We start from the raw sequence: 15,216 nt of genomic DNA, 5'->3' as shown, positions 1-15,216 counted from the left end.
CTAGAGTACCCCTAGACAGAACTTTCTATGGTGTTTTTTCTCTCCATGCACTTTTCACTCTGATAAATACTCCATCAGCAAATAAACTCAGGGTTTCATTCTCTTAGAAAGAAAAGAAAAGGGAAGTTTCCAGGAGTGCCCTGTGGTCTGTTAGAGACGCAGCCCACCTCCCAGACTCCTGAGCAGTAGTGAGACATCTGGTCTGGCTGTGTTCAGGTGGGTTCCTAGAGGCTGGAGGTGAAGAGAGGACAGGTGTCAGGGGAGGGCTCTGGGCCTTCCACCCACACCTCAGCCACAGCCACCATGTTTCTATATCTGGGTCCCACATAAGATTTCATTTGGGGGAGACATAAACGGTGCCATGAAAAAGGAAAGGATAAAGGAAAAAAGGAAAAATAGGATCCAAACCAATTCCTCGTAATACAAAAAGAAAACTGACGTCCAGAAGGTACAAGGACTTATTCAGCATCACACAGCTGGTGGAGGCCACCTAGAATTAGAATCTGACATTCTTTATTTTAAATCAACATCCAGCACCTTGATTCAGTCTTGGGTTGTACTTGGCAGTGTTTACAGATGGGCGCCGCATGTAACAGTGATAAGCTAAACACAGACCTGCCCTATGAGGCTGGCAGTTGGGGTGGGGAGAAACGGGAGGGGGGGGGGATACAAGTCATGAAACACGTGCAACCTCCCCAGAGATAGGAGCACTGAGGATGGGCCATGGGAGCTGGCCCCACCTGAGGACGAGGGGAACCATCCCTGAGGAAGGGGTACGTGAGCTGAAGGTTGAAAAAGCAAGGTTTCTGGCAGTCACTGCTGCAGTGCAGGAGGCCGGCTCACTAGAGAGATGCCGTGACACCCATTCAGCACTACCTACCCAAAGGAGTTTCATTCAAGGAGAAGACAGCCTTCCCAGGTACTGAGCGCCTACTGACGCTGAGCCCTGCACACCTGACCTCTTTTAACCCTTTCTACCCACCTTGCAAAGCAAGTGATATCATCCCCATCTCACAGATGGGAAAGTGAGGCTCAGTGAGGTTAATAGAATTGCCCGGTGTCACACAGCTGATCATAAGCAGGGCTAGAATTTGAACCAGAGTATATATGGTCTCCAAACCATGCTGTTTCCACAATCCCTGGCCATTAAATATAATAAAAAAAAAAGACTGGAATTCTGAGTGCAAGCCATCAGGGCCAAGCTGCTGTATCTAGAAGGTTCTTTCCTACTGGGTAACATAACTCCACTTGGATCATTTGAACCAACTGTGAAAATAACACAGTTCTCTCATCATTCTCCATATCAAGGGCTGCATGTGAATTAGGAATTGAAGTCAGCCAAGGTACAACAAGCTGACCAAGTGCTGAGGGCTAGGGTATTGGGAAATACTAGGAATGACAGGATCCTGGAGGGAAGGGAAGAAAACCAGGTGGGAGAGGAAGTCCCTCTTGCCTTCTCAGCAGTGATCCTCCCCACATGGCAAGCACACACACACACACACACACACTGCATGCACTCACACCCCATACACACATGCACAAACATATACACCAGGCATGCACACACATGTACACACACATATACATACACCACACACATACACATGCACATGCATACACATATTCATCATGCATGCACACACATGCACACACAAAAATACACACACACACGGTACATGTACACCCACCATGCATGCGCACACACCATTGCACACACACATACACGTATTAGGTTGGTGCAAAAATAATTGCAGTTTTTGCAATTTTAACCTTTTAAACTGCAATTATTTTTGCACCAACCTAATGCATGCACACACCACGTATGCATACATACATACATACACAAATGCACATGCACACACACATGCACATATGTACATATACTTGCAACCATCACCACCAATTGGGTGTTAGGCATTCTCATGTCATCAACTCCCTCTCACGTTGATTCTTTCCTTTCCCTCTGCACAACACACAGTCTCTGCTACTATCCTGTAGTCTTAGGGCAGAGACCAGATCTCTGGGAAACCCCTGCCAGCCCAGCATGGCTCTGCCCACCTGACAGGGACCCAGTGACTGGTAAAAAACAGGGCTCGTGTTGCCCTCTGGCAGGGCAATAAGGAAAAAGCAAGCCACATGAGTCTGATGTTCTTGGAAAACAAAATTGAATTGGGATCAGAGCCGGTCTGTGGTGGCCGGTTTTGAGGTAGGGCTGCCCTTGCATGCTCTCTCTACCCCCCATGACTTCAGCTGGGGCTAGGGCTACACAGTCACAGCCAGCTCAGCCCTCGGGTAGCAGAGAGAGGCAGAAATAGCAAATGAAGTCATATCCTGGCTGCAGCAGAAGTCATAAAAACAGATAACACTGCAGAGAAAAATCACACAGCAGTTATCAACCAATCAGAGGACCCAGCATCCATCTGAGATTTTGCCGAAACCATGGGAACTAAGGAGCCTGTGGCGAGTGGCTCACGGGGGCTCACTTGGAACATTGTCACTTGGACCCACTTTATTCCTGCTGGACTTTTCTCATTGGTTCACGCACCAACCGTGTGTATGGCCCACTGGCCCTCAAACTTCACGTACGCCGTTTTTATCCTAAAATGATATTTATATATGGCCTACTTATATCGTATGTTTTAGAAAGCAATTGAATGCCCAAAGTGAAATATAAAGGGGAAATAAGAAATCATTGTTTTAATACATGTATTTCAATTTGTGAATGCTCAGGCACAGCGGCACGAGAAGCCTCAACCCAGGTTAGGACTTCAGAGAAGTGATAGGACCAGAAGCCATTTCAGACAAGGTGTGTAGGAAAATCAAAGAACAGAGGTGAACACTAAACGAACATCAGCACTACGTTAAGCAATAACGGATGATCTTTTGTAAAACTGAGTGAGTTCGCCATAAAAGTCAGTGGTGTGTCTGCAAGTCGTGTCTGATGTGGGACGGCGCTTCCTGGACTCCAGCCATTGCTGGACCACAGCTTTCCTGGACTCCGTCCACCAAAGGCCGCCAATCGTGTTGCTTCGAATCACTGTAACAACCAAAACTGTCCCCTCCCTTTGTACAAGTCCCCCTAGGGGCAAAAGCATCCCACAGAGGGAGGTGGGCCATCCCCAGGGAGGTGGGTGCTTGGCCTTCCTTGTGAACCAGAGCAGGAACCTCCCAGAGTGGAGAGCACACAGTTGCAGGAGAAGGAAGTGGGAAGCCTTGGGAGGCCGTCCCTGGTTCCCCTGCCGGCACCAGGCTCTGTCCCCAGGTGCACCCCCACCAGAGTGCCCTCCACCCAAGTGTGCGCTTCTCATGCCCTTGGCCTCCCACATGTGCAGAGCCTGTGGCACTAGCTGGGGGCAGCATCTGAGCCTAGAAGGTTTGCGGGGCTCAGGACTCTCAGAGCCTCCAAGTCCCACTCCTGTGCTTCTCAGTCAACTTTCCCTTGTCTTCCTGCAGCCCTAGGGGAGCCGGACACCCCTCTGAAGCCCTGCTGCTCCTGCCAGCCATCCCCCACCCAACCTCCAGTGTGCAGGAAACAGCAACACCTGAACAGAAGGCAGGGGTTGCCTACGTGGCAGGCGAGGATGCAAGTGCTTACTTGCATTGCATTTGTCAAAGATGCCCTGGGGAATGGCCTCAGCCCCCGCCCCCAGCCTCCCCAGCCAGGCCTGTTGTGTCCACATCCCCCTACCCCATGGGAGACAAGGGCTGCAGACAGGCAGGAGCTTGGGAATCAAAAGGGTACAGACTGGCCCTCGCAGGGTATGGCAATCCCCTTCTGGGTGTGGAGCGGGGATCATAAAATGACAGGGGCCTCTGGTTTCCCACAGACAGATGGCACAGTGGCCCAGGCCACACCACCCCTCCAAGGCTAACTGAGCGTGCAGTCTGCAGGGCACCCCCTCCGCCACCCCCCAGCCTGGCTACACCAGGTGAGCGCTCCTGCACGTGACTGGGTACACAGAACATCCAGTTTGTGTGCGCCTCAATGGGCAGGTTCTGAGGTCAACACGTGATGTGAGAACCTGCATACATCCAAAAGCACTCTCTCAAATTTCCCCTTGCGTAGGCACCGCGTTAGGTATCGGCAACTAGACCGTGAGTCCATCCAACACACAGGCTTATTCTCCCCTTTGGGAAGAGATCTCTTTCCTCAGTCAGGCGAGCATGAGGGGTGCTTACCCTCACAGCTGCCATGCTTTGAGGAAGCCCCGGCTGTGTGGAGAGGCCACATGCAGGTGCTCCAGCTGACAGCCCTCGTAGAGGTCCCAGCCAACGGCCACCATCAACCACCAGATCTCTGGGTGAACCAGGCTTCAGGTGATTTCAGCCCCCTGCCCTTGAGCCACCTCAGCCTTGAAATCTTCCCAGACATCACTGAACAGACACAAACCGTCCCCGCCGTGGCTGTGTCTGAATTCCCGACCCACAGAATGGGGAGTCGAAGTTTAGGACATAAAGGTACTTTATGCCTAAGTGCACTCTTTGGTGAGCATTAAGGGGCCGCCGGCTTGTGTGTATCTTTAAACATTCCAATGACGCTCTGCTTGGCAAATGGCTCACACTCGAAGAGGCACGCCAGAGCTGAGCCTGACCCAGGGCAGAGCGACATCAGACTACACGATCTCTCAGGGCATGAATAGGCCTGGAGGCAAGAGGCCAAGCCCCCACCGTGAAATGACTTGTCCTAAAGGAATGTGTGAAGTTGAATTCTTGCAGGTTAAACACATGATAGGCCCCACCAGAGGTGCTCTGGAAAGGAAGACCGGTGGCTTGACAGACGATGAGCTGAAATCTCTGGAAGGACGGACACCTGGGTTTGTGTGTGATTGTCCCATGTAGCTAATGACGAGTGAGCTCAGAGACCTCAGTTGTCTTCCCCGGTGGGCTGTGGAGATAGCTGTGACGAGTCAGATGATGGTGCAGCCGCAACAGTATCGCTCAGGGTAGTCTGCCACATACACCCTGTGGTCAGTGCCGTAGATGTAGTAGACATTAGTCTTTCCTTGGTACCAGTAATGAACTTCTGTGAGGGGGATCAGCTCAATGGTCTGGCGCTGAGGAAACAATTGGCCAAGTAAAACTTCAGTGTTCTGTTCAAGTCACTCTTCTGCTCAAGAACCTTCAGTAGCTCCCTACTACCTGTGGGATGAAGTTCATGCTCTGGAGTTGGCATTTTGGCTCCCGTCTGCCTCTCTAGGTATATATCCCCCTGCACGCCTCCATATACCCTACATTCTGGCTCAAACCGACTTGTCATGTTTAGCCACCATCTGCTGCTAGGTTTCGTGAAGTGGCGGCACAGGTATCCCCAGGGGAGTCCCCAGATGCATGAAAAGTCACCAGCCAAACAGGACATCTCCCAGAAACATTCATTTTTAAATGGTGGGATGACAAATGGTGGGTAGAAGATAAAGTCATTTTTAACATTTTTATATTAAAACAACCATGGACATATTAGCGAGTGTATTATGCAATTTGAATTAAATTTTAAAATAGAACATGGACACGAAAGAAATTCCAAAGTTTGATGGGCTGCTTCAGGCGATTTTCTCCGACCCTGCCCGCCCCCCACCAAATGGGAAAATCGAGGCCCATGGCCCCATGGAATCTCCAATTTGGAAGACCATCTAGGTCGAGCTCCATCTCCTTACCATAGCTGTACCTGTTTAATGCTCAGGTCTCCTCTCCAGCTCCCACCTGTACCTGGCACTCCCTCCCTCCCACAGAGTGGTCCTAAAGTCCCTCATTTTCTGGCCCCTTCTCTGAGCACTGACTCAACAACCTTCTGAAATCAAGGGGCCCAGAATGGAGAGAACAGCCCCGCCTTGGGAGAGAACACTGGCTCCTACTGAGGTACCCTCCCCATTAGCTCTCCATGCTGTTTTGTTATTGACAACTACAGATGGAGTTCCGTAAGGAACTTACCCCCAATCATTGAAGTGAAGCTTTCTTGGGGACATCCTGTGGGCCAGGCTCTGTGTCAAAACCCCTAAGTTCTTCTGCACTATCTGCTCCCCTGTCCCAGACTCAGATGTGGGGATCACAAACCCAGAGGGAGTTTGGCCCAGGATCAGACTCTTACTTGCAGGAATTTCCCCTGCTTAGGAAAAGAGTCCAAGTCCTGGCAGTGTATGTGATGGTCTGAGGCCCCGTGGAAAGGGTGAAACAGGCTGGGGGTAGAGGGTTGGATTTTGAGAAGCAGCTCCCTACTGTACTGGAGGGGAAGCTTAGGGGAAGGATGACATTGTGAGAGGAGGGGGACCCAGATCAGGGCATGCGTTTTCAATGAAGCTTTCTGTGTGATCTTGCACTTTCTTTCTCTGAGCCTCAGTGTCCTCGTCTGTGAAATGGGGGTAAAACTTCTATGTCACAGAGTTGTTGAGAGAATCAAATGAGATTGTGAAACTGAGTTTTTTCATATGCCAGAAATTAGTTTCCCAGTGATAATTTGGGAAATACAAGGTAGAAACCCCTTCTTGACATTTTGGTATGGGGGACCCAAAGTGGGAACTACGAGGAGAGAGGAGATGGTAGTCAATATCGCTGCTCAGAAGGCCTGGACAGTGGTGTCAGCACCACTCGTTTCCAGACTTTTCTACCAAGGTCAAACAGAAAGCACAGCAATACCACCCTACTGACCCCCCACCTGCCTCCATTTGCTTCTGATTTGAATGCTCTGAGTTTGAGGACACAGGTTGGTCAGGACATCAATTGCCATCAAGTGGTTATCTTGTAACCAGCCATTTATCTGATTCTACACCTCGGTCATGCCCCTAGGATGAAAAAATCTGAGGTCTGAGCATAATGACCTGGGCTGGTGTCATGACGGCTGTCTCCACATTGGATTGCACTTGCTAACTTCTTGATGCCAAACAGAATGTCGGCATGAATCTTTACCTACAGTCCAGGACCAAGGGACAATGTAGGAAAAGACTCACAGACGGAGCCTCTTCTCCCATTACGTTCCCTTTTAAAGTCTAATGTTCCCCCATGCCTCCAGTTTACCCTTCCCTGCTCCAGGGCTGGTTCACAAATGGCTTGTGTTGCCCGAGACAGGATCATGCTGTAGGGAAAAGCCCCAGGAAACCAGGTTCCAGACCGAGGCCAGCCACCTAGGTCTAGATCTCGGCAGTCACTTCGCCTCTTTGGGCCTCAGTTTTCCCAGGTGCCAAATGAAGGGTCCAAAAAGGACTCAAATCATGTTTCAGAAGCAAAAGAGTCCCAGGATAACCACTAGTGTCCCCACGCCGCTGAATCACGTCCTCACCTTCTTCCCAGGTCCCAAGCAGATACCTCAATATTTGGGGCGCTTCACTCTGACCCACACCATAGGATACTAGTGCCATAAGAGCAAGCTCCCCAAGAGACCGTTCTGGGGTCTCTCATAGGTATTGTTCTCATCTCACCTGGGTCCCCTGGAATCTGCTTCTGCACACTCACCCCCATCCCGCTTCTACACACGCTACTGCTCACAGCTCAACCTTTCTCTCCAGAGTCCATCCTTGAGATACAGAACCCACCTCCCACCCACGGGCAGAAAGTGCCTGGGCAGTGGTGCCAGTGATTGGATGGTACTACAGAACAAAAGTCCAGCTCTCTCACCTCCAGGAGGACAGCCTGAGGTGTGATTGACCCTCAGAGGTCACCTGGGTTTGGGCAGAGTCTGGGCCGTCACTGGCACTGTGTCCTTGCATGACCTCCCCCTCTTCCCTCTTCAGCTCCCCCACTACTTTACCAGGCTCTCCTGGGACCCCTTCCTTAAAAACCCGTTGCCTCAGCTCTGCTTCTGCAAAGTCCAACACAAGGCAAGGTCCAACCCCGCTCATTTCCTAGAGAACACGGAGGCCCCTGGCAGGGAAGAAAGGGGCTGAAAGCCATGAGTGCATGCCCAACTGGGCAAGCAGGTCCTAGCCTGCTAAGCAAATTGTCCCTGCAGTGTCTGGCCCAGTAAAAAGGGTCCCAAATCTCCCCGCTGGCTGATCTCCCTGGCGAGCCTACACTAGCTCCCAAAGAGTTGCTTGTGTGTCTTAAATGCGGTGAATAACAACATTTGGCTTGGAGTCGGAAAAGTTAGGTTCTACTCCTGGGCTCTTCCACTAAGAAGCTGCGTGACCTTGGGCAAATTACTTCCACTCCCTGGGCCTCTGATGTATCAGAAAAGCCGTAAGTTTGGACTAGACTAGGGTTAGCCTATGATGGCTCACAGGCCAAAGCAGGCCCATCAACCTGTGCAGTGCTCACTTAGCATTTTTTAAAAATTGTCATCAATATTGAGAAGTCAGAAGGCTTCATATATAAAAATCTGGACTTTAGATCTGAAATCTCTGCCTCTGAGTCTACATAAAGCTGAGCGATGACGGGTCCCTTTGGATGAAGGGCTCTCCCGCACATGTTACCATTCGGCTCTGGTAGGCCTTTGAGTTTGCAGTTCCCCAATTCCATGATTTCTGAGGTCCATTCCAGCTCCAAGATGGTCATTTATTAATTTTAAATTAAATGCATCCTTCTCTCTCCTGCAAATAGGGGACATTTGCCGAGAAAGAAGAGGAAATACTCATTGCAAAGGGAACAGAAGGAACAAGGACATTTTGATCATTTTGATCACCAGGTTCCAAACACTTAAAGCAAATTGTCTCATCCTTACAACACCCCCTGAGGCCGTTCTAGCATCTCTTTTTCCGCAAATGAGAAACTGGACTTCAAGGAGGAGGACGGTTAGGATGTGGGAGAACCAGGATCTGAGCCCAGTCTGCAAGACTCGGGCCTCTGATGACAAAACCCCTCACAGAGCTCTGGCGCTGGGCATTTCCTGGCCAAACCTCCAGCTTCCAGCAGCTTCCAGCCAGGTAACTGCTGGTTGCAACGGGTACTACTACCATCTAGAGGCCACCAGGATACAGTACCAAAGCAAGCCTAGCTCCTGGGGACGCAGCAGGCACCACCGCCACCTAGTGGCCACCAGGATACAGCACCAAAGCAACCCTTGCCCTGGCCACACCGGTGCCCCAGGGAGGCTGGTGGAAGATATGCCTGGGATTTGGAAAGTGCCCTGAAGGGCCCAACGCTGGGTTCCCACCTGCCTAGGACTCTGGATCTCGAGCTTTCCCTTCCCCTCTCTGAATACCAGGGGGTTCGAATCAAAATCACACCGCGCCAAATTCCTGCTTGAAACCCAGCTATAGCTTCCTGTCACTCTCAGGATAAAAGTCCAAACTTCTCACCATGGACTATGTGGCCCGCCCTGCTCTCTGCCTCCACCCGCTGACCTCAAATCAGTCCCCAGTACCCCCCTGTTTTCTCAGGCTGAGACTTCTTTCCACCACCCTCCCTCTAGCTGCCTCTTCCTTATCCTTCCTCCCCGCCCCTCAGAAAAGAGCCCCAGCAGAAGAAACATCTCATTTCCTCCTTTACGTGACCAGAGGGACGGTGCCCTCAGAGCCCCAGGCTGGCCCTGGAAGCCTCCCCAAAGCCCCAGGCCCCTGCCCAGCTCACCTGCTGAAGGACTCGGGCTCTGGAGGCCAGAGCGGCGCTGTGCTGGGCAAGGCCTCGCTGGGAAGCCAGAGAGATCTCCCTCAGGGGGAAGTCGACAAGTGGGTATACCTGGGGAGAGAGACACACCCACCTCACTCTCTGACCATGTCAGCACCTAGAGCCTTGGTGAGCTGATTCCAAAAGGCAGGCGGGAGAAAAAGCCCTGAGGGGAGGGCCCGAGGCCATGCAGCCAGCGGGTGGGGATTGCTCAGTCACCACAGACCCTCAATCACCAGCATTAAAGCCTTGGGAATTCCAACAAAAGCAGGAGGCTGTGGACAGAGTACTCCTGCACCTGCAGCCCACTCAGTCACCCAGCAAGCTTTCCAGGCTGCCTGACTCAGGGGATGCAGGGCTTTCTATAGGGGTGAGGCCTGCCGTGAGCATTTAGGAAGCCCGAGTGACTAGGGCAAAGAAAGGAGGCTGAGGAATATTATTCAGCCATAAAATAGAAGGAAGTTCTGGCATTTTGACAGCAGAGCTGGACCTTGAGTGTATTATACTAAGTGAAATAAGTCAGAGAAAGATACAGATGGTATGATCTCACTTATATGTGGAATTTAAAAAACAATTAAACTCATACATGCAGAAAACAGATCCATGGTTGCCAGAGGGGTGGGGCAGGGAGGGGGTTGGATGAAATGAGTGAAGGGGTTAAAGGTACAAACTTCCAGTTATAAGATAAATAAGTCCTGGGGATGTAATGTACAGCATGCTGACTGTAGTTAATAATACTATTTTGGATATTTGAAAGTTGCTAAGAGAGTAGATCTTCAAAGTTCCCATCGCAAGGAAAGACTTGTAACTAGGTGTGGTGATGGATGTTAACTAGACCTATTGTGGTGATCATTTCACAATATATACAAATACTGAACCATTATATTGTATACCTGAAACTAATATAATGATACATGTCAACTACATCCCAATTATTTAAAAATGCATGTTACTAAGTGAAAGAAGCCAGTTTGAAAAGGCAGAAGGAAGGAAGGGAGGAAAGAAGGAGGGAGAGAGAACGAGAGAAAGCTGAGCACCTGTCCCTCTCAGAGAAAATGGCATAGGGACCTTGCTCAGGTATCCCATAAAGGCCAAATTCCCTGCCAAGGCCTACGCAGGTACAGCAAATCTTTTCTGTAAAAGGCAAGATAGTAAATGTTTTAGGCTTTGTAGGCCATAGGGTCTCTGTCTCAGCTACTCGACTCTGCCCTTCTAGCACAAAAGCAGCCACAGACAATATGTAAACAAACAAGCATGACTGTGTGTCAATAAAACTTTATTTATAAAAGCAGGCTGAGGGCCAGTGTTTGCTGATCCCTGGCCTACAGGACCCTCCCTGATCTGCCTGCTGGCCCCTCCCGTGTCTTAGCTCCTTGCTCTGCCCAGCTCAATGTAAGGTCTCTGCCATGCTGTTCCCTCCGCTGGACACCCTCGCTCTGATGGCCACATGGCCCACTTCCCCTCTGCACTGCCTGCAGGTCTTTGCCCAGTGTCACTTCCCTGACAACCAGCTGAAACACCACCCCCAACCTTTTATGTCTCCTCACCCTGCTTGCATATTTCTCAATGACCCTTACCACCATCTGACATTGTGGTCAAATGTTATTATCTTCTCCCTCACCAGACTGTGAGATCTATGAGGGCAGGGATTTTGTTGGATGGTATCCCCGGGGTCCAGAATGGTTCTTAGTATAGGAGAAGTGTCTCCAGGTTTGTGAAAGGAAGAGAGGAGGGAGGAAGAAGGTGAAAAAAGGGAGGAAGTAAGGTTTAAGAGTGTGAAATTCATGGGAGAACTGGCCCCCTGGGGTCCCAGCCACCTCTGTTCTGTCTAGGTAGCTCAGCCTGTCTTTCCAAATGAGAGCAGCCCCACAGAAAGCCGGAGGAGCCATAAGAGGAACCTAGCTTCCATGGGACAGTCTGCAAAGCCCCCCTTACCACTGTGTTTTCATCCTTAAAGAGGTTTTCTCCTTTGGCTTTAGCTAGGAGCTCCCCGGGGCAGTTCAGCCGGTGCTCAGACACAAACTCAAACAGGCTGTTCTTCCTGGAGGTGAAGAGGGTGAGGGACAGATTAGAACATGGGTTTGGAATCAGACAAACCTGGGCTGGAAGGCTTGTGTTACTACTACTGGTAGGACCTTGCGAAAGTTCTTTAGTCTCTCTGGGCCTCGGTATCTTCAACTGTAAACTCAGAAACTAGTAAAGTACTGACAGCTCCATCTTATTACCTCATTTCACCCTCACCTGTGACGTGCTCAACGCGATGTGTGAAGGGAGAAACACTGAAAGCCTGGGAGCCTTCCCTGACATGGGAATTTAGGACATGGGGACTCACTTCCCAGATGGGAATGTCCACATGACGACTGGCTGTTGCACTAGAAAAAGTGGTGCTGGCTGAATTTGAATTTAGGTCTGCGCTGAAACCGGGCAGCACCCCACCATCCCATGCTGCCTCTTCCCAGTGATCTCTCCCCTTCCCAAGTCACTTTAATCCCTTTTGTCCCAGCAGGTCCATATACTGTGAAAGCCCCAAGCAAGTGGAGTTTCCCTGCAGAAGCCAATCCAGCCCACGTTCCCCGGCTACCCCCCCGGGCCACGGCATTGAGACACTGCCACATACCACATGATGACCAGCTGAATGAAGTGCAACAGTTTCTTCTCCCCCTTGCAGGTGGCACAGGTCTTGTTCCCCCTTCCCGAGCATGTGCTGCACCTGAGAGGGACACACCATCAGTACCACTCTGATAGTGATGGGGTCCTGGGGGCCTCCAGAGGCTCCACCCCCAAATCCTGTCTCATAGATGCAGCCTGTGGTGGACATGGATTACTTCCACCTGCCCACCATCTAGGCATCCTCCTTCTGGTGGCAGTACCCCAATTTCCCTCTGGAGACCACCCTTCTCCCATCCAGTCCCCAGAGTTCATGGGCCTGCCCCCACCCCTTCTAGGACCAGCTGGGGACCTCAGCCTGGCCAGTTAGCTTATTATCTCCCTGGCCACCGTGGCTTACACATAGATGGGCACGTGACCCAGGTGAGTGCAAGGAGACCTGCCCCATAACTTTTGTTGGAACATTCAGGAAAGGGATACCCTTTTCTACTGACATTACTAAACTTGGAGATGGCTTGCCTGAGAATAAAGCCAACACAAAGGAAAGCAGTCTGAGGAATGGAAACCGATTCTTGATGACATTGTTTAAGCACCTGGACGCAGCTGTACCTTCAGCTGGATGGAATATACTCCTGAACCCAGAAATATACCCCTGAACTTTTCCATGACAGGGGACTATAAATTTACTTTTTTGCAACAGCCAGTTTGAATTGGATTTCTTTCGCTTATAAATAAAATAAACCTGAGTTTCCTTCCAAATCAAAGACTTTCTTTACCAACCACAGGTGGCAGGTATACCAAAGCTTCACCATCGGGCTTCTTAGAAGGATAGCTTGGGCCTCGATGAGCCAAAAGTATCATTAACCAACACAACTTTGAGTAGTTTCACTCCTCATGATTTCCTGTTGCCCTTTAAAGATTTATAAATACATTAAAGAATATGATTTACAAAACGCAACGCCCCACTGTTTGCAAAGCCTTCTGAGCAGAGATGGAACTTGGTTGATTGTTTAGACCATCAACCAACCTTCCTTGACTTCTCTCTCCTCCATTCACACCCTGCAATGAGTTATAAATAAGCGTTCTCCCAGGCCCCGGGACTTAGAGCATCAAGAATCACATCTTTGGGTGGTTTTCTGTATTCACTTCCCCGCCATGCGCGGCAGGACGAGGTCTCCTCTCTATAAACTGCCTGCCTGCCTTCGTCCAGCGGCTTCACCCTTACACCTGACTCACATATTGCTTGATGAGTTCCAGTCTTTTCCAGAAATATTCAGCCCATGAGAAAAGCCCACCCACTCCACAAATATTTATCAAGCACCTGCTGTGCACAGAGGTCTGGGGACACAGGAGTGATAAGACAGACAGGGTGCCTGCTTGCTCGCCAGAAGGGCAGACAATGAGAAGCAAGAGCCAGGGAGAACCATCCTACCTGCGCCTGCCACACCCCGAGCACATCTGACATCTCCGGGGCTGCTTGGCTCTGCGCTTGGCTCCACAGCAGGAAGGGCACCTCACCTGCGGACACACCACAGCCTCAGCCTCCACTGGCCTCCCAGGGAAGTGGGGCAAAGAGCATCCTGAGACCTGGTTCAAATCCCCACCTGGTGACCTTAAGTTTGCCCTTTCCTCTCCCTGGGCCTCCGCCCCTTCATCTGTACAATGGGAGGGTTGGACATAGTGAATTTGTGGACCTCGTCTGTTGTACCTTTCAAAGAATTTACATCCTAATATCCCTGTTTCTCCTGGGACATCAGCCTCTCCTGCTCCCCTCGGGTCCCCACAAACCCTGGGGCTGTCCCCTATCCAAACAGCCATGGCCAGAGAGCACAGGAAGAGGGGCGGGCTGGCTGAGGGACCTGATGCTGGAGACAAAGATCTCCGTCTTGGAAAGGCCCCCAGAAGTGACCCAGGCAATGCTTCCCCAGTTGGCTGATGGTGGATGCTGGAGACATTCCAGGAAAAGCCTGAGGGAGGTGGGAGAGGGAGAAGAGGAGCGGGGTGGAGGAAGGAACAGAAGAGACCCCAAAGAGGGGCTCCAGAAAGCCACAAGGAGAACGGCAGGGGTGAGAGCACAGGAGAGAGACACCAGTACTCAGCACCGCTGGCCCCACAGATGGGGTGTGAGTGGACAGAGGGGTGAACACACAGCAGGCAGAAGAAGGACACAACCAGGGTGGGAGGAATAGACAGAAAGCAGGCAGACAGAAGGATGGAGGAAGTCCCAGCTTAGAGTGACAAGTGGTCAGTATGTGTCCAAAGGATTAGCTACAAAGGAGAGTGCTAAGCACACGTGAGGAGCTTGGTTCTGCTCCTGGGATGGTCAGCAGCCCTGAAGATTTCTGAAAGGCTGATGTCATGAGAGCCTGGCTGTGTGCTTAGGGGCCTGTACTGGGTCGAATGGTGTCTCCCCTCCTCCCCCTCACCAAAGTGTACACCCAAAATGTACACCTCAGAATGTGATCTCATTTGGGAATAGTCTTTGCAGATGTAATTGTTAAGATGAGGTCATGCTGGACTAGGGCAGGCCCTAAATTCAATGGCCGGTGTCCTTATAAGAAGGCCGTGGGGAGACACAGAGACACACACATGGGGGAGAAGGCCATGTGAAGACAGAGGCCGAGGCTGGAGTGATGCAGCTCCTAGCCAAAGAACACCAAGGATTGGCAGAAGCTGCCAGAAGCTGCCAGAAGCTTGAAATATGGCTTCTCCCTCAAGGCCTCCAGAAGGAAACAACCCTGCTGACACCTTGATTTTGGACTTCCAGCCACCAGAACCGTCAGAGGATAAATTTGTTGTTTTAAGCCACCCAGTTTGTGGTCATTTATTGGGGTAGCTCTCGGAACCTGATACAAGGCCCCATCTATTTTGTCTCTGGAAGCCCTCTGCACTTCAACTTCTCAGCACTCATCACCCTACAAGTGCTGGTCCCTATCAGCCTTCCACACAGACAGGGCGTCCCCGGTTGGAAGGAGCTCCAGGTTTTGGTTTCGTCCTTTTGCAGGGCCTGGTACCAAGCAGGTACTCAATGAGTGTTTGTAGATGGATGGGACAAGGAGAGAAGAATTAAAATCATAAACC

The 15,216-nt window shown here is 50.8% G+C and overlaps 1 protein-coding gene across 3 annotated transcripts in view; it reads right to left on the bottom strand.

Annotated features, from left to right (window-relative positions):
* Window positions 1-555: 555 nt before the first annotated feature.
* SSUH2 (ssu-2 homolog) overlaps window positions 556-15,216 on the bottom strand; it is a 30,497-nt gene continuing 15,836 nt past the window's right edge. For 2 of the 3 annotated variants that reach the window (XM_019748239.2, XM_019748240.2), the window contains exons 8-12: window positions 13,568-13,653; window positions 12,146-12,238; window positions 11,464-11,569; window positions 9,493-9,600; window positions 556-5,054 (exon numbers count right to left, since the gene is read on the bottom strand). In XM_019748239.2, the coding sequence (XP_019603798.2) occupies window positions 4,908-5,054; window positions 9,493-9,600; window positions 11,464-11,569; window positions 12,146-12,238; window positions 13,568-13,653 (540 nt within the window). In that variant the 3' untranslated portion in view covers window positions 556-4,907. Of the gene's footprint in view, window positions 5,140-9,492; window positions 9,601-11,463; window positions 11,570-12,145; window positions 12,239-13,567; window positions 13,654-15,216 lie in introns of all 3 variants that reach the window. The other variant, XM_019748241.2, reaches the window with a different exon arrangement.

This window comes from Rhinolophus sinicus, linkage group LG10, assembly GCF_036562045.2.
Source record: "Rhinolophus sinicus isolate RSC01 linkage group LG10, ASM3656204v1, whole genome shotgun sequence".
NCBI classification, from domain to species: domain Eukaryota; kingdom Metazoa; phylum Chordata; class Mammalia; order Chiroptera; family Rhinolophidae; genus Rhinolophus; species Rhinolophus sinicus.
This window is presented reverse-complemented; position numbering and strand designations above follow the sequence as displayed.